The sequence below is a fragment of the Gymnoscopelus microlampas genome (assembly GCF_963454915.1).
Source record: "Gymnoscopelus microlampas genome assembly, chromosome: 17".
Taxonomy (NCBI): Eukaryota; Metazoa; Chordata; class Actinopteri; order Myctophiformes; family Myctophidae; genus Gymnoscopelus; species Gymnoscopelus microlampas.
Genome location: NC_139954.1, coordinates 32,737,698 through 32,756,176, shown reverse-complemented (window position 1 = coordinate 32,756,176; position 18,479 = coordinate 32,737,698). Strand labels below are relative to the sequence as shown.

Genomic DNA, 18,479 nt, shown 5'->3' with positions numbered 1-18,479 from the left:
GTGTTGAAGTTCCATGTCACAAACCGAAACAAGACAAAAATGCTGAATGACTGCATCACACTGGTGTCCTTATTTTTCATGGTAGAGTACCCTCTTTGGTGTTGACACAGAAGCAAAGAGAGATGGTTGTGCATTTATTTTAATTTCAGTTTCTTTGAAGACAGATTTATTTGGGGGAAATATTAAAGTACATTAAGACATGCATATTGTGAGCAGTAAGTTATGACACCAATCCATTTTTAGTGTCAAAAATGCCAACCTGTTACCATGTGAAACCAAGACGTTTCTTTGCCTCGTGAATATCAGAGGTCTCATGAAGATCTTTGATATTCTGGGTTGTACAACAGATGTATGTTGGCATCTCAACGCCAGTAACATCATGAACCAAGTAGCTGGGTCTAACTCCACCAAAAATGGGTCCGAGCCCACCTCCAATTCCTTCCCTGGCTGCTTTGCGTAGTGGAAGGACATTTCGCTTGGCCTCTGCTGCTGTTTTGATCACATGCTTTGCATATTGTCGGAATTGTTTCTCCTCCTCCAGAACAACGTCTGTGTTCTTTGCTTCAAACACCTGTAGCTCTGTTCTCAGTTTCCGATCCATAGCAGATTTTTCAGCCTACAAATTAAAAGAATGAAAATGGTTACTTGAAGCTTGAAAGTTCATTCCACTTGTCTCTAAAGACAGTTCTGTGGCAGTTACTTAAAGTTAAGTTACATGGTACAACTACTATCTGTGCCAACTAATGCATATTTGCCTGGCTCCAGCCCCTGAATCGCTAGTCGCGCCCAATAACAATTTGTGAAAGTCAGGCTAGACTTTCCATTTAAAAATGTTTTATGGCAGACGGACAACAAAACACCCTTGAGTGCACAAAAGTACTAAGGCTAATATTTAATTAAAGGTAGGGTAAGTTATTTTTGTTGTTGTTGGTTAAAATAAGTGTTAAATAGCTCTATATTCTGATAGCGTTTGTTCAGTAAGAGGACTCCATGTCTCCAGCTCTTAATCAAACAAAATGCATTTTCAGGTCGGGATACCATACCACTTTTATCCAATCAGGATAGAAAACTCAGACAGACAGACAACCACCTGAAATCGTATTTTCTGTTTAATGAAGAGCTGAGAGATTGGGAAGACTCCTTATTTTTATCCCAAAAATATCACATACCTACCTTTAATTAAAGAAAAAGAATGCCACAATAATGTTACTGGTATTGAAGTGCTATTTGAACAGCCTAAATTTTAAAATGATGAAACAACTCAGAAGCTCCAGCACCCTCTTGGCACAGGATGTGTTTTGCAAAATGTTATAAAATAGTTAGGCATTACCATTAGTATGCATTATTTCATTAGAATTTAAAAACGTAATGCATTACTAAGTTTAGTAACCTAATGTGTAAAAGTAATGCATTATATTAGTTTGTTAGTCATGGAAGTAATATGCACTGTTTGATATAGTCACCCTTCTGGTCATTACCATTTGATTGACGTAGTGACCTTGTAAAATTCTTTCACCCTCTTTCTTTTTTTGAGCCTTCAATTGTTGCTTCTCAAAGAATAGACGGTCAGCCTCTTTTCTGGCCTGTAGAATGTCCAGTGAATTCTGTTGTTCTGCAAGATTGTTCTTCTCCTTTTCCTGCCTCTGATGAAAATGTAGATGAAAAGTGCCATGTAAACTTTTAGTTCACATAAGAGAGAAATGGAATAACAACTTTGTATACTTTGGAATATTCATCAAAATGCAATGTGACTCAATGATTTACCATCAGTTCCCTGTGTGCAGTAATTGACTTCAACATTGCAGCCTTTGTGTCACCTTCCTCCTTCTGTTTCTGTGCCAGTTTAGCTTCTCGCTCAGCGATGGTCTTAGCGATCAGTTCTTCTTCGTTGACGACCTGCTCCTGTTTTGTGGCTGTTAGTTTGTTGATGATTTTATCCCTGAGCATCTGAGCCTCTCTGCAGGACAAAATGAGCATGGGGTGAAGCTATGTTACATCATTGTACTTACATCGTATCTAATGAATTTGGTTGATAGTGTTATCCAAGGTGATACAGAACAAGTGAAACTGTAACATAAGCTTCAATTTTCTGCATCACCAAATTACAGGTGATAAAGGAGCAGGTCAGAGACAGGATAGTCATGTGGCTGAGCAAGGGCAATTTGGGCTTTCTGAGGATGTCCTGTTGTAGGTTTCAAAGTCATGTTCTAAAGCCTTACTTGGAGCACTTCACTTGAACTTACCTAAACAACTCTGCCTCTTTGTTTCTCCTTAACTGCATTATTTTTTGTTTTGCAGCCACAAAACATTTCCTTTGCTCCTCTTCCATCTCCTGTTTCTGTGCATCTATTGCTTTTATGATATCTTTGCTAGAGAGGTGCTCCTGTAAGTACATCATGTGTATTATAATATTAGTACAGAGAGTTAAAATAACACTTTTTACGCTTTACAGTGTATATATAACGTGTCAACATTTAACAATAACTCTTGCTCAAACCCCACCAAATGAGACTGCATGATGTTTCTCTTCTGCTGTAATTGGCTTTGCTTCTCCATGCTTTGCTCCCATAGATAAAGTTCCCGAAGTTGTTGAATGTCCTCTCCCTCTTTCTTGTCCTCTAGTTTTTCTCTCTCTCTCACCAACTCATGGTCCTTCATCCTTAAGGAGATGAGGATTAAAAGAAAAGAATGATAATAACCTTTATTTAACCAAACAAAGTTATTAAGAACAAATTCTTATTTACAATCTTGAGGGAGAGGAGGGTTGGGGCTAAAGAAAATCAACATTCACGTTAAAAGCAGACAAAACAAAGCGATATTATGAATCACAGAAGGAAGATGAATAAAAATCAATAATTAAAATAAACAAATAGATACAAGTAAGAACTAATTATCTGATGGACAGCAGCCCTTCCTGAATAACCCCAACTCAGCCAGGCTTTTGAAAGATAGCAGGAAGAGGGACCATATTTATTGCCCCTGCCCTGGCCTCCACTGGTTGCCAGTGTGGTTTAAAGTAAAATTCAGATTCTCCAGTCCCGAGTGTAGTGTTTACAAGCCCTTAATAGGTTGTTGTGTGTAGAAAGAGGGGTGAAAATGTCAGCAATACATGGGGATGCATTGCTGACCTTTTCACCCCTCTTTCTACACACAGGTTCATCAGGTCGGCTGACTTGGGGGTCCTAGCTGTCCCATGGGCTAAACTCAAGTCCAGGGGTGACCGGCTTTGCTGTCGCAGTCCCTAGAGTCTAGGGCCTAGACTGTGTGACGGCATTCCCCTGTCAGATTGTCCCCCTCCATTGAAATCCAGGCTCAAGACTCTGTTTTAAACACTAGCTTTTGATTCCCCCTGATAGTGCTGATATTTGTCATTAGTTGTTTTCATTACTTTACGGTTTATTTATGTCCTTACTGTGTTTATTACTGATTGCTTATTTGTGCTTCTTGAGTCTATACAGTACTTTGTGCTTTATAAATGCATTTAATTTGACTTGAATATTTTCCAGAAGTCATGTTGAGAATTTGAATCATAAACAATAGGCTAGCTACTTACAAATGATTCAGTTGCACTGTCTTTGAAGTTGTGTTTAAGTCAGACTTACTGATGTTTCAAATCTTCTGCAACAGCCTGCCTCTCACGCCAGGTCTGAAGTGTTTTCTGCTGCTCCACTTTCAAAGCTTCATCCTCTTGGGATTTGACTCTGGCCATGAATTCTTTATCTACATCCTTAGAGTTGTTCTGTATTCTTTGCTTCAGTTCGACCTGTGCTTCCCTCTCCTTCAAAACTTCAGTCAGCAAGAGTGCACTCTGCAAAACAGGTACATACAATGGTTGAATTGCCCCTTAACATCAGACTCCAGTAACATTTAAAAAAGAATGTGTTCCAATTATTGTAAAATTGCCATTGCCAATGGTGTTAACTCCAACAGATACGAACATGAAATTGTTTGACACGGTCAGTTTGATAATATTGCTGAGCCTTGGCTTTTGCAATAGCCTCCTTCCTCTTCTGTGCTTGATATTTGGCCTCTTCGATATCGGTTAATTTTCTCTGTTCTTCCTCGATGGCCTCCCGGATCTTCTTTGCCTCGAGTTTCTTTTGTCTTTGACCCTATAACAAACTTATGTTTTATACACAGTGATGGAAGATCTTTTATTTAAGTAAAAGTAGTAATACCACACTGTAGGAAATACTTTGGTACAAGAAAAGTGAGAGAGAGAGGCAGGCTATATACTGTACATACAACATGATACTAATATTACTTCATATGCTGGGTAGCCTGTAAATTGCCCCCACTGATGAATACAATATTATTGAGACATAATAGTAATTTATTTGTTGACATTCAAGCCAATAAAGTAAATAACGTACAGAAATGGTATTGGTCCAGAATTTCACCATCTCTTTGGAGCGCAGATGCATGGCCTCTCGTTGTTGGGCTGCATCTCTGATGCTCTCCTTTTGGTGATTGTACTGGTTTGAAGTTGAACTACCTTGAATTCGAAGCCATTCGGCTTTGGGCAAAACAGTGACGTGACGAAGATCTGGTAGTTGCATTTCCCCATTGTCTACCTCACCTGAAGACATTGCAAATAAACAAAATATAAAAAATACATATATTCACACGAAAGCATCTGTGACATAAAACAATACAATGTCAAGGATGATGGCAAAAACAACAACGCCAGCTAAACAATACAAAATAATACCAAATACCAACACAAAATATGGAAACAAGCACAATTTAAAATAGTTCAGATTTGTGTTGTTGACTGAATCGATTATTGATTGATTGATTGATTGATTGATTGATTGATTGATTGATGGATGTATGTACTTTATTTAGTAAGACATGAGAACAACAGTACATGGAAGTACAAATTCACAATACAAGGTCTACTAAACTGGAAGGCTCATTAAGCACTGAGCTTGTTTAAGATGAGATCCCCATGCACACAAATCATGATGACATATAAGAGACAGACAGATATACAAAAAATGACATTGATAACGAATTCATATTATATTATTGTATATATCATTATATAGTATTTCCTCTCACCTTTTATGCTGAAACCTCTCCTTTGACCTCGCTGTAGCATTGCTGCCATAATATACAGGCAGCGTATTTATACAAAATTATCTACAGGGCATTTGAGAAATCTCGATGTATCGTGACAGTTGTGGATAGCTTAATGTGTGTCCTCAACATGTAAGACTTCTACATTTAAAACAAAAGAGGTTTCCTCAAAGTACCCAGTATCGTGGAGAAAAGAAATGCTCATTTGTTGGAATGTTTCTAACAGTCTATGGTTTCTAAGCAACGCTTAAACCAATTAGAAAGCAGGCTTCTGGTCAACACCAGATGGCGCCATTCCTTCCTGTTTCTTCCTTAATTACCAATAGTGTTGCCATGTCGGCTTATTACAAGCGACGTTGGGCTTCTTTTTCTGTAAAGTTGCTTGTAAAGATTGGCAGTTGCGAGTTGCAGTTTTTTGGGCTTGTTTCCAAAGTGTAGTTGCTTATTTGTGCTTGTTTCCTAATGTTGTTTAAACCAGTGACATTTTCATGTCAAGGACCCACAAATTAAGATTAATATTAATATTAATAATTTATTAATAATTTGTAGACCCAACCTTCTGAAAATATTTTGTGCCAGAGACCCCCATACAAGATTTTGTGGATTTGAAAATATTCCTATAAAATGTTCACTTTTCCCCAAGATTTTCTTCACGACGCGTTGTGAGCTTGTAGATCTGCTATTTTCAAACAGCCGATGTGGGCTAGACATAGTGTATATAAAATGCTCATGTGGCTTCTTCTGGGCTTGTTTTCCTAGACTTGGTTGCTTATTTCTCTCACAAAACCTGGCTACACTGATTACCAACCACGCCACCAAGCCAAGCACATACCACTCATCCATTCGTTCATTCCACCTAGTGGCACCTACCAAATTACAGAGGCAGTAAGTAGCCTAATGATATGAAAGGCCTGTCATGTGAGAGTCTATGTCAGGTGATGGACTGTATGTGTGTCGAACTTTCACAACATTTGGTGTCAATGGGTCGATCGCTTGACTTTGTACATCTGAATTAGGAACTTACTTAAAGGAGGAGTTCACCTAAAAAATGATTTATTTTCTATCAATTACACACCCCATGAAACCTTGATTTCATGGATTTATTTTTGTTTTTGTGGCATTCCTAAGACAATAATTTGATGACCGTGTGTATTTCCGGTAGGAGACACAAATAATCTAATTTGTGTTGTGAGACGGGAATCAAATTATTAGTTTAGGAATGCCACAAAAACAAAAAGGAATCCATGGATTCAAGGCTTCATAGGGTGTGCAATTGATAGAAAATAAGTCATTTTTTGGGTGAACTCATCCTTTAAATAATGCAATGTTAATTGGTAAAAAGAAAATCCTTATTTCCTTTATTTAGGGACGAAACCTGCTATGTAGCAGTGGTGTGAAGTAACTAAATACGTTTACTCAAGTACTGTACTTAAGTACTATTTTGAGGTATTTTTTACTTTACTGGAGTATTTCCAGTTCTCAGTATTGTTACTTCTACTCCACTACATTTCAGAAGCAATTATAATTTTACTCCACTAGAATTATGTGAAAACAACATTATGTAGTAGCCTACAACCTTATTTTTTTTAACTATGAGTAGGCTACAACAGAAAGACGCCCTGGTTAAAAACTGGATTTGCGAGTTGCATACTGACGGGTTGATGCAGGCCTGGTTCTACCACAAAGCAGATGGATGAAGAGGCGGGTTTACTGCTAAAGAGGCAGTCTTTCGCTGGGTAACCATTCAAAGCCAGCGTTGCCATGTCCCCTTATTATAAGCGACTTTGGGCTTCTTTTTCTGTAAATTTGCTGCGGGTTGAGTTTTTTTGGGCTTGTTTCTAAAGTATAGTTGCTTATTTGAGCTTGTTTCTATGACATTTTCAAGTCAAGAAGAACCCACCCCAAGAACAACTCAATATGTATTTGTCTGCAGACCTGAAAATATTTTTCAGATGGGGGAGAAATAATTTACATTTTTCACTCTTTAAAAAAAAATAGCTGATCTACAAACTTGTAGATTTAGACCTATATGCAGTGGCTATTTGAAAATAGTCACCGCTAGGTTTAAAGTGCTCATGTGTTGCTTCTTTTGGGCTTGTTTTCATAGACCCGCTTGCTTGTTTCTCTCACTAACCTGGCAACACTGCAGGGGAACTGCGTGTCCATCAATTGTCTGCTACCCATTCAACAGAAGTTAGTTGTTCACAAAGCTACTGAAAACGAGAAGAAACTGCAAAATGGCCCCGATAGTCATCAAAAGTATCCTAATTAGCGAAAGTGTGGATCCCGGCTGCAAGAAGATCTTGGAAGAGAATGGAATCCAAGTCACGGAAAAGCAAAACATGACCAAGGATGATTTGTTGGCAGAGATAAAGGTAAAGTTGTATTCGGTCTCTCAGTCAGAATGGCTGCGTTCACACGCACCTTCTTTTCCATAACAGCGTGCGTGACATGCATGCATATGCAATTAGTGGATTTTTTGTGTCCTTTTTAGTCAAGAAGTGTATAAAAGAAAAAAATATGTATGTATGTTTTCATATTTGTTTTGCTTTCTTGGATTTAATCCTTTTAGCATCCTTTTTGTATTGAACTGTACTTTCTGTGTTTTTTGCAAACTGTTGAATAAAGTATTCAATCAATCAATCAATCAGCATTATAACAGTTCCCTTAAAGACAAATGATAGAATACAAACTGTTAACATTATGCAGAAAGCTTACATTATTATACGTTTTGATTGAAGGATGCACTTTAACCTTAGGATATACGTGTACACTATTTACGCTAGGCACGTATCTTTTTTGGCAAAGATTAGAACAAGAATGGATTGCTCTGCTTTAGGACCGCCCTCCTCGTGTACCATTTTATATGATGCAACTGCATCCAAGGCTTGCTGCCACACTGCCTCATCCTCACCTCATGTCCAGTGGTGGGAAAAGTACCCCCACATGTTTTACTTAAGTAAAAGTATCAATAGGCTCTATTCACATCAGCCATATTATGAAGACATTCACAGGTGTTACCAATGATACTAAAGGCTCTGTTCCATTCTGGTCAAACAGAGTCAGGGTGCTGATATTGTGCATGTTGGCTCACTGGAAACACTCTGTTACACCAGTGGGTCTACAGTTGGGGTCCAGGGACCCTCATGGGCTTCCAAATGGCCCCTTACAGGTGTGTAACTCTGAGAGTGTCCATTTGGTTCCATTTGTACACTCAGAGTTATGGGGGTCGTGGAAACCACTGTGCTACACTAAATGGAACAGAGCCTTCATTAGTATCATTGGTAACACCTGTGAAGAAAGTGATGATATGGCTGCTGTGCATAGAGCCTATTCTGCAATGTAGAAATACTCAAAATGTACTTGAGTAAAAGTACCAAAGTATTGGTATGAAAATGTACTTAAAGTAGAAAGTACTCATCGTGCAGAATGTCCCCCATTTCACAAGTTTTCAAATGTATAAGCATCTTTTGAAAATAGCAGTCCTACAATCTCACAATGTGTCACATCTGTGAGCTTGTAGATTGGCTATTTTCAAATGACCCAAATAGAGCTGAAGTGGGTTAATGTATGTTTTGTAATGATAATCAAAATCTACAAAGTAAACTAAAGCTGTCAAATACTTGTAGTGGAGTAAAAGTATTATATTTGCCTCTGAGATATAGTGGAGTAGAAGTAAAAGTAGGCTACTGAAAATTGGAAATAAATTGGAATTGGAAGTAAAATACCTCAACATTGTACTTTAAGTACAATACTTGAGTAAATGTTACTTTACACCACTGCTTTTGTCTGCCTGTCCCGATGCAGTGACCTAAATCAGTTGGGCCGGTTAGGTTACAAATGCTGTGATTTCTTGTACCAAGTCAATAACCAATTAGAAATGACTAGGCTCAAGGGCTAAACTAAACTATATAGTCAATAGTTTAATGTAAATATAACAAAACTTAGCTGCAAGAGTAGACCAGCAGTCCTGTTACACATGCCACTGTGCAATAGACTATAGATCTCCATACTGTGGCTCAGTGGTTCTCAAACTTTTTCATGTCAAGGACCCCCACAGTGACACTTATTGGCCCACGGACCCCCATCTGAAAATATATGCCAAGGACCCCCATAAGAGATTTTGTTTTACAGCTCTAGCAGTGATTTCAACCATTTTAATTTTCAGGACCCCCAGTTTGACATGCATTTAGGCTACGGCCCCCCATTTCTATCTCTGGGACCCATTTATATTGTAAAATCAATGTTAATGTAACTCTGAGAGTGTACAAATGGGTTCCATTTGTACACTCTCTGAGTTACAGACCCATAAGGGTCCATTTGGTTCCTATTAACATTTAGCTGGGGACCCCCTGGACCTCCCTCAAGGACCCCTGGGGGTCCCCGGACCCCACTTTGAGAACCAATGCTGTAGCTAACATTTACATAAATCTCTAGGAGTATGATGGCCTTGTCGTCAGATCTGCAACAAAGGTAACAGCTGAAGTCATCAGTGCTGCTGACAATCTCAAAATCATTGGAAGAGCAGGGACTGGTGTGGACAATGTGGATGTTGATGCTGCCACCAAGAAGGGCATCATTGTCATGAAGTAAGTTTTGTTTTTCTCTGTGTTGCCCCTTGCATGTTCTTGATAACTTGCAATTGTTGTTGTATGTTCCTTTTATAATTGTCAACTGAATAACGTGTTTTATTTCCCACAGCACACCAAGTGGCAACACCATCAGTGCTGCAGAGCTGACATGTACCCTCATGATGAGCCTCTCAAGGCAAGATTATGGAACTGATTTCATGAAACAATTTGTATTTTTGTTCTGCAGGGGGAGGGGTATTAGTCCACTATGCTGATATACTGTATAATGCAGCAAGGAAGTATGTGCAATATAGTCAGTATATAGTATGTATGCAAGTGGTGGAAAAAGTACTCAAATGTTTTACTTAAGTAAAAGTATCAATGCAACTGTTGTAAAAATACACTGTTACATGTAAAAGTCTGTTATTCAAAATTCAGTTGAGTAAAAGTACAAACGTTTTGGCATCAAAATATACATGAAGTACTATTAGTAAAAAGTATTCATTATGCAGAATGTCCTATTTTCACAAGTTTTCAAAATGCATAAAAATCACCTTGCGACACGTTGTGAGCTTGTAGATCGGCTATTTTCAAATAGCCGAAGTGTATATAGGGCTGAAGTGGCTAATGTGTGTTTTGTAATAATAATCAAATCAACTAACTAACTAAACATTTTCAAATAATTATAAAACTAAAAGTAAAATATTTGCCTCTGAGATGTAGTGGACTAGAAGTAAAAGTATTGAAAATTGGAAATACTCAGTAAAGTAAAAGTACCTAAAAATGTTACATTAGTACAGTACTTGAGTACATGTACCTAGTTACTTTATTCCACTGTATGTACAGGTATCAAGTAGTATCGAGCTTGAGGACACCATTCAAAGTAATAGGGCGACAGAAAAGAACAGGGCGGCTGCGTCCATTAATTTCAATGTGTGGAGATGTTCTATTTGGTTCCTCAAGCTATATTATATAATATATAAACTTTTTCATAGATTTCATAGATGGCTTCATAGACTTGTGTAGCGTTGTGTTGGATTCTTAGAAAACTTGTACTTGGTCTGCTGCTCTCCACCCAACACCAAACCTTTGCCGAAAACAGCCGCTCTACAAGCTCACAACAACTCGGCTATTTTTGGCTAAAGCCCTCCTTCAAGTGGTTAATGTAACAAAAAAAGTTCCCATCACACAAAGATTTGGTGACCCCCCTGTACTCTGAGGACCCCCTAGGGGTCCGGACCCCCTGTTGAAGACAGTGAAATGAGCAGGGCATCGTAGCCGCTGGATACAGGGCATATCTTTTTTTCCCCAGGGGCATAAGGCCAAACTGTTTTTATTGTTTGTTCCCCAGTGTATAGTTGAAAATTGCTTTATAATTTGATCACTGTGGGACAGGTTATAAAACATTTATTTCGTTTTATACTCCTATCTTGAATTGATAGTTGAGTACCATCGTAAATGAGGGCCTGGTCCCTCATTGTGTTTTCTGAGAAACAAATAAAGGTTGAATTAATTAATTAATGCATACATTTTCTGTCCTAGACAATACTGTGCATTATATGCACATTCAGTATGAATAATTCTGTATTTACAGTATATTCTATGTGCATTATGTGCATAGCTGGATATAGGGCATACATTTCCACACTCTTCCACACTGTACAGATGTCAGATATGTTATACTTTTCCCTCTCCACACATACAATTTGGATTTATATATTCTTCTGTTTTCAGACATGTTCCCCAAGCTGCCATGTCGATGAAAGCAGGGAAGTGGGATCGCAAGAAGGTACTGTATGGGGGAAAAAAAATTGGTTGCATATACAGCATGCATGGAGATGTTGGCAGACTTGGCACATACTGTGAGCAATTACTGTCGCATGGTCTGCCCCATTGTCCATTCAGTCATCACTAATTAAATGTGATAACTTGAGTCTGTGCAATTTTCAAGCTTGTGGACCATGGACAATGTTTTGCTAATTATTTTGCAGTTCATGGGTGCAGAGCTGTATGGAAAAACCCTTGGAATACTTGGACTTGGAAGAATAGGAAAGGAAGTTGCAACTAGAATGCAGTCGTTTGGCATGAAGGTAATGAGATAACAATGTTGTGTCCATTTCTTTCAGTGTGGTACTGTGGCATTTTAATTATTTAGTTAAAATGTCAACCATATATACTTTACTTTTCTTCATGACAGACTATTGGCTATGATCCAATCACTCCATATGAAGTGTCAGCCACCTGGGGTGTAGAGCAGATGTCGCTGGAACAGCTGTGGCCTCAGTGTGACTATATTACTGTCCATACTCCCCTAATGCCCTCCACTGCTGGTAAGTTTTGATAAGGCTTTTCTATGTGGAGAACAATATTATCAACATTGTAGCAGATCTTTAGGGCCAACTCAAATGCTGGTCCTACATTAAATATCCAATTACAATGTTGTTTTCTCCAAGGTTTACTTAATGATACCACATTTGCCAAGTGCAAGAAAGGAGTGAAGGTCGTGAACTGTGCACGAGGGGGCATCATTGATGAGGCTGCTCTCCTTAGAGCTTTGGAGTCTGGACAGTGTGGAGGAGCAGGCCTCGATGTCTTTGTTGAGGCAAGGATATTCAGTACAATGTTTACATGATAACTGTATATCAAAGATGTTTTACTTATTTCAATAGCCCTTCAGTACTAACATGAAGATACTGTAATCTTATCTTACCACATCTTACTTCATGCATATCATTTGGACACAGGAACCACCAAAGAACCGTGCACTGGTGGACCACCCCAATGTGATCAGCTGTCCTCACCTGGGAGCCAGCACCAAGGAGGCACAGGAGCGTTGTGGACAAGACATTGCTCTCCAGATTGTGGACATGGTGAAGGGCAAGAGCCTTGTTGGAGCTGTGAGTTATTATTTTGCAACAAAGCAGGGTTGAAATTGACAGTTTAAGGTTGAAGACAATAGGACCTGACGATACAGTAGTTTAGCATTGACCTCAACACATTCAACAACGTTGTTTCGTATATATAGAGGCTTGCAAAAGAGTGAGGACTTACCATTTCAGAGGCAGCACAGAAAACACAAAACCGTATGTTCTAGTACTGTCAAACGTGTGCCTTAGAACTTTCACTGGTTTACAGGTGCAAAGTGGGTGAAATGTATTTTTGCGTAAATCAACAAATATGTTTTTTTTGTTGATTGAATACTTTATCAGTCATTTTAAACAGTACGAGGTACAGTCAGACATTAAGGCTAAAAGGATAACACAAAAAAGTCTTCAAACCTGGATATTTTGTCAGGTGCGGCCAACCATGTATGTATTGTACCAGAAAATGATATAGTTGAGTCTTTGCTAGAAGGGAATTCATGTTGAGGAGGCTTCCTTTAAGCCGTGGCAAAGGAATCGTAGATCATGCAATTTGAATCACGTTTTGCTCACATAATTCTGGTAGGATTATTCCAATATTACCCAGTTTAAACAGGATCATTTTATTTGATGGTTTCATGATTGATTGATTGAATACTTTATTAGTCAAAAATGTAGTCGGCATGGACGTACAGTAAGACATTTGGCTAAAAGGATAACACAAAAATGTCCTGGGGACTTGTTTCCGTTGTGGTCCTATGTATTCAATTCATCAACATAGCATAGAATATTAACACATTAATACATCTCATAAGTACAGAGAAAATTAAAAACGGCGGCAGTGAGTGACGCCTCCTTTCAGTGGGAATTAATATCTACCTCCCCTTGTGGTCTGCTGATGCTTCAGGTCAGTTTTGAAAGAAACCTGTGATTCACATCCTTTAATGGATGATGTCAGGGCATTCCTTGTGGCAAAGTAGTAGAATGCGAATTTTCCCATGTTTGTTCTAAATTTGGGGGGTACCAGATCATGGTTGCTCCCTCTGGTGTTGTAGTTGTCACTCACTTTGGTAAAGTAGTTGGACAGGTTTGAGGGCATTGTTCCTGATAGAAGCCAAAACAATACACAGATTCATAAGCATAGAACTTGTGACTTTGTCTCACTGTCATCTTTTATTGAAAACGATGCATTTTAAGAGTGCATTTGAATGCATTAGTAGTAGTAGTAGTAGACAAAGTAACTTGCTGTAAATGTAAAATGAAGCCAAAATTGAGCAATATAATATATATATATATGTGCAATATAAAATACCCAAGTACTGAAGTAACGAAGAGTATGATGTGAGTGCAAAATAGCTGTCGTGTAAATAAGGGTAGCCTAAAGACATTTTTTTCATCCACAACAAAACATAGGGACTAGCTGTTTATTCCTGGGAGAGGTGGCATTCTGTGGTTGCCAGGTTGCCTCAGGGACAGGATTGCACAATACGCTGTCGCCAAAGAAGTAGAGAAGCTTGATCTGGGCATCTGAATCAAGCCACTGTGAAAGATGTTTGTGTTCAACTGTGTGTCTTGAAATAATGTGTCTGCATTTTATTAGTAAAAAATGTTTTGCAATGTGATCTTGTCTAAATACAGGTGAACGCACAGGTTTTGGCAAGCACATTCTCCCAGGAATCACATCAGTGGATCACACTTGGAAAAGCCATCGGAGCTGTGCTGCAATCATGCAGCACTTCCAAACATCCATTCAGCCAAGTGCAAATCACTACACGTGGTAGGAACTTCAATGTTATAAAGTTATACACTTATTTTCCAACCAACCAACTGTAAGTTAGAGCAGAAGATATACATTTACGACAAGGCTAGTTTATTTTATTTTTACTTTGAATGAGAATCCGAATAACAAAAGAATATCCTGTCATTGGCAAATGGCCCTCTAATGTTGGTCTTCAACTCCCTCTGGTGGTGTAATTCTAAAATGTACTAACAATGGAATTTTACATTCACACCCTCTCTACTATTACGAACAGAATAAAGAGCTTGAACTTTTTGGTTTTGTTTTAACCCGAAAATGTCCCTTACAGCAACCATAATCCCCTGATCACCATCTTCAAATCAGTTCATTCAATTGTATCTATAAATATCAGTAATTTGTCAAAATGAATACATTATTTTGTGAAGTAAACCAGTTTTTAAATAGATTAATTTCACTAATAGTTACTATGCTACATATAAAATAATCCTTAACCCTTAAATTCAAATGATTGATTTTCTGTGGACTTAATTTTGTTTTATTTTATGTCCTTGCTGCTCTGGCATTTGTGCCCTCAATTATTTTTTGACAACGCTTAAGGCCAATTGACCTTGCCCCAAAAGTGATGAAATTCCAGGCCTGGTTGTGGGATTATCAGAAGTGTCAGTTTATTGACTTGTTTTACTTGGAATTGTTTGTCAACTGTAGCATAAATGTTACTTAATTCTGTTTATTACACTCACCAGGTGATTGCTTGAAGACTTCCACTGGTTTCATGACTTCAGCCGTAATGGTTGGGCTACTCACTGGTGAATCCAACAGATGTCCTAACCTCGTCAATGCACTGACTTTAGCCAAGGAGTCGGGAATTATGGTACAAAGTCCAATCCCGTTTGAAGAGTTGGTTATCATATACTAGTAATGACCAAGTCCTGAATTACAAGAATCTCATCAGACACATGTGTTGACTTATTTTAGGTAAACCAAAGCCATAGCAAATCTGAGGGGGCTGCCTATGGTGTGTGTGAGGTGCATGTGTCCACCAATGGCTCCAGCTTCAAAGCCAGTGGGTCATTTCAAGGAGGCATGCCCGTTCTGCTGGAGCTGTGTGGCAGTGTGTTCCGGCAGTCTGTCTCGCTCACTGGCAACCTGCTGTTCTTCAAGGCCTCAGCCAGTCCTCAGCTCCTGCCATCATTGGCTGGTAAGAGAGTCATTGTTATCTACGCCATTCTGACAGGCGAAGAGTATATTTTTGCCTTTGTGTGTCTGTACAGCTCATCTTGGACATATTTTCACATAATGTTTATTGAAGAAGTCAGTTTTACAGGAGGATAAACAATGACAGAACTCTTCTAATTTTCTGAGAAAAAAAACAAACGCACAAGACAAACACAAACCCCCCCTCCCAACCCTCACAAGAAAGTTAAATACAAGGTATTAAAAAGTACAGAAAAGAGGGCAAAGAGTGGAAAAGGCGAGAGAAAAAAAAAAAAGACAAAAACAAAAGCAAAACCTGAGAAAAAGAAAATAAAACTCAGCCAAAAGAGTACTCATCTTGGACATTGATCGGCTTGAGACTTACAGTAGCATGCACATTCCCAGTAAACAAAGAAAGACACTCCAACCCTATATAATTCTTGAACCGTAGGTCGTATAATCAAAACTTTTCCCTGGATTCCTTGGAAAATGACCAGGGGTGTAATGCTGAAAATGCCCCACTGTTAAAACACAACAGAGCTTCTTCAGCATCACCAGTGTGCAGACTCTATTCTCTTTTGTGATACTACCCTGCACTACCTTCCTCATGTAGTCATAGCTTCACACAGTACCACGCTGTTTCACCAGTGTTTTGAGCACGAGCACACGCCTGTGCGTGCCCATGAGACTGTAGTTCCCATTCTTCTGTCTCACTGCTTCATTATGATACCTAATACCAGTAGTAGTAGCCTAGCATGTAGATTTGTTGTTGGTAGGCTACTTTAAGCCCCCAACACATCAACCCGAATAGGGTATCGATCAACATCGATAGGTGTTGGAAAGCGTCTGTGGCCGTGAATCTGTTGTTGAATAGGCGGTTGAAACTTGTATTGAGGTGTTATAATGGAAAATATTTATATCCAGTCAGGGTGAAGTGTTGACCATTTATTAGGAAGATTCAGCAGAGCAACAGCATACCTGCTGGCCTGTTCCGGCAGCCCGTCGGGGCACAAGCCTCCTGAAGTGTCGTATGGGACACCTTTTATACACCAAAAAGATAAATGGAGATAAATACAAACAGGCTATACTAAGTGACAGTACCATATATAATAGAGCTGACTGGTTAAATTAGCAATGACCATGTATAGGATCACTTAGGACAGATTACATGCTGACACAGAGAATATGTGGAAATAGACATTTGTTGTCAACAGTTGTTGAATGACAGGAACAGGAGCTGTGAAAAGACCCCTGCTGTGTGGCTAACATTCTATGGCCCAAATAAAAATAGATACATAAATGAATGATTTTACAGATAGGCATTCTAGAAAATCTATTACAGTGTCGAAAGCCGACCCTACAAATGTCATTGCTGTTTGTCACCAAATTGGGTACAAATGGTCTCATGAATTGTGAAATGAGCGTTAACAGGGTTTTGATATTGCATACTGTTTGCCTGTACATGCCTTAAAAATGTGTGGGCACTATATGTCATGAAAGCAACATCCAACCAACACCAAATTGTAATCGCACGTTGAAGGGCCTCCACAGAGCACACTTTGAAAATGCCTTCACTTCAGCCCATAGGGGGTGCCACAAATGTGAAAAGTTGAACAGTATGTTGTAGAAAGGCTATTTCCCCCTGGAGCTTCCTCGTCTCCTGCCGAGTGCATACCACAACCGACACAGCCCTGGGTAGGCAATCAGAATCAGAATCTTTATTGTCACTTAACAGGTGTAAAACAATGGGGGAAATTCGTTTTTGTGCAAGCTCCCATCGTTTTTTGCAGTTTCCAGAAAGAGAAAGGGAAAAAGAAAAGGGCGGGGGACAGGCAGAGCCCAGCCTGGCGAAGACCTGTGCTTTGAGAAGCACTCTTTTCTAGTTACTTTTGAGTTATTTATGCTAAACGTTAACTGTATGCACATGTGCCAGTTTCTTTTGTTTTAGGGTCATCTAAGCACTTGTATACCTTTCCTTATCGTAAACATTTATTTCAAATGTAAACTGTTGTTTCCCACCAAGTGCACATTATGGATCCCTAGTCAAACTTTTCATTTTTTATTTCCCTCTTGGATGAGGGAACATAACTTAATCTTGTCTAGTCTTGATAACATTATACTTCCTATCGGTTATCTTTTGTCTTTGTTTTTTGTCTAGGTTTGCTGGCCACAGCAGGAGTGGGGATGGAATCGTTCAGTGCTCCTGCAACCCAAACTGGGGATTTGTGGTATTGCATGGGGTTGTCATCTCTCCTTGGAGACCTCGGCGCCTTGAAGCCTTTGGTCAAAGAGGCTGTGCAGCTCACCATTTAAACGACCAGGGCAACACTTAAAATACAACACAATGCTGGAATAACATTCAGTATCTGAAAGCCTAACACTTAAAGATTGTTTGTGTATTTCAAATAGTCCAATACAACGCTGGAATGACATTCAGCATCTGAAAAGCTAACAATTAAAGATTGTTTGTGTATTTGAAATAGTCCATCTTGTTCTCACCATTCAAATAGTTTTGTTCAGCTTCGTTTAGTTTAGCTTCAGTTTACTTATGATGTCAACTTGTTTAGAAGTTGATTACATAGAGATTGGAGATAATTTTTTGATTAACAATTAATTATAATGTATAGATGTTTACATGTGCTTTTTGAACTAAACCTCTCAATTAAACAAATACCATGTGTGCTGTGTTTAATTTTATGTTTCAAATGTTTTACTGAATTATTCTGAAGCTAATTTATATTTATTTTTCTGGGTTTTAGATAAATGCATTAAGACCACTGTTTTCAGTAGCCTATAATTTGTTATGGCGCTGCATTGGTGTATTACACTGTATGATATGCAACGTTCTTAATCCTTATTTGGCTTAAGCCCTACAGCCTTGATGGCTGTAGAATGGGGTCCAAACTGCCATGGCAACCGATGGGAGACTGAATATAGGTTAATGCCTCAGTGAAGATCTATACACAATGAAGTGAAGTACTGTTAGCCTGCGTAGCTTTTTTAAAACTAGTT

At 38.8% G+C, this 18,479-nt stretch overlaps 2 protein-coding genes across 3 annotated transcripts; one reads left to right on the top strand and one right to left on the bottom strand.

Moving 5' to 3' along the window:
* Positions 1–262: 262 nt before the first annotated feature.
* On the bottom strand, positions 263–5,168 carry cfap210 (cilia and flagella associated protein 210; the record flags this gene model as incomplete). The annotated part of the gene is made up of 9 exons (XM_084084620.1): positions 5,065–5,168; positions 4,374–4,579; positions 3,939–4,112; positions 3,603–3,808; positions 2,503–2,659; positions 2,244–2,383; positions 1,765–1,957; positions 1,479–1,643; positions 263–616 (listed from the first exon to the last, which is right to left on the bottom strand). The coding sequence occupies exons 1-9, from the start codon at positions 5,111–5,113 to the stop codon at positions 263–265; spliced, it is 1,644 nt and encodes a 547-aa protein (XP_083940746.1). The 5' UTR covers positions 5,114–5,168.
* Positions 5,169–7,243: 2,075 nt separating this feature from the next.
* Positions 7,244–17,993, top strand: phgdh (phosphoglycerate dehydrogenase). Of its 2 annotated transcripts, none has more exons than XM_084084689.1 (12): positions 7,244–7,457; positions 9,520–9,671; positions 9,784–9,849; positions 11,388–11,442; positions 11,645–11,743; positions 11,851–11,983; positions 12,107–12,255; positions 12,398–12,550; positions 14,153–14,291; positions 15,017–15,144; positions 15,249–15,471; positions 17,626–17,993. In XM_084084689.1, exons 1-12 carry the CDS (start codon positions 7,320–7,322, stop codon positions 17,778–17,780), a joined length of 1,590 nt encoding a protein of 529 aa, XP_083940815.1. In that variant the 5' UTR covers positions 7,244–7,319; the 3' UTR covers positions 17,781–17,993. The 2 variants fall into 2 exon arrangements, with proteins under 2 accessions (XP_083940815.1, XP_083940814.1); XM_084084688.1 differs by lacking the exon at positions 17,626–17,993 and adding an exon at positions 15,816–16,332 and having other exon boundaries at positions 15,249–15,538.
* Positions 17,994–18,479: the final 486 nt, after the last annotated feature.

What these genes read in the sequence shown, in the direction of transcription:
- phgdh (XM_084084688.1), top strand. Translation starts at nt 7,320, where the DNA reads ATGGCCCCGATAGTCATCAAAAGTATCCTAATTAGCGAAAGTGTGGAT. An exon ending in GCCTCGATGTCTTTGTTGAG is followed by an intron (nt 12,256 to 12,397) that starts GCAAGGATATTC and finishes ATTTGGACACAG; the next exon opens with GAACCACCAAAGAACCGTGC. An exon ending in CCAAGGAGTCGGGAATTATG is followed by an intron (nt 15,145 to 15,248) that starts GTACAAAGTCCA and finishes GACTTATTTTAG; the next exon opens with GTAAACCAAAGCCATAGCAA.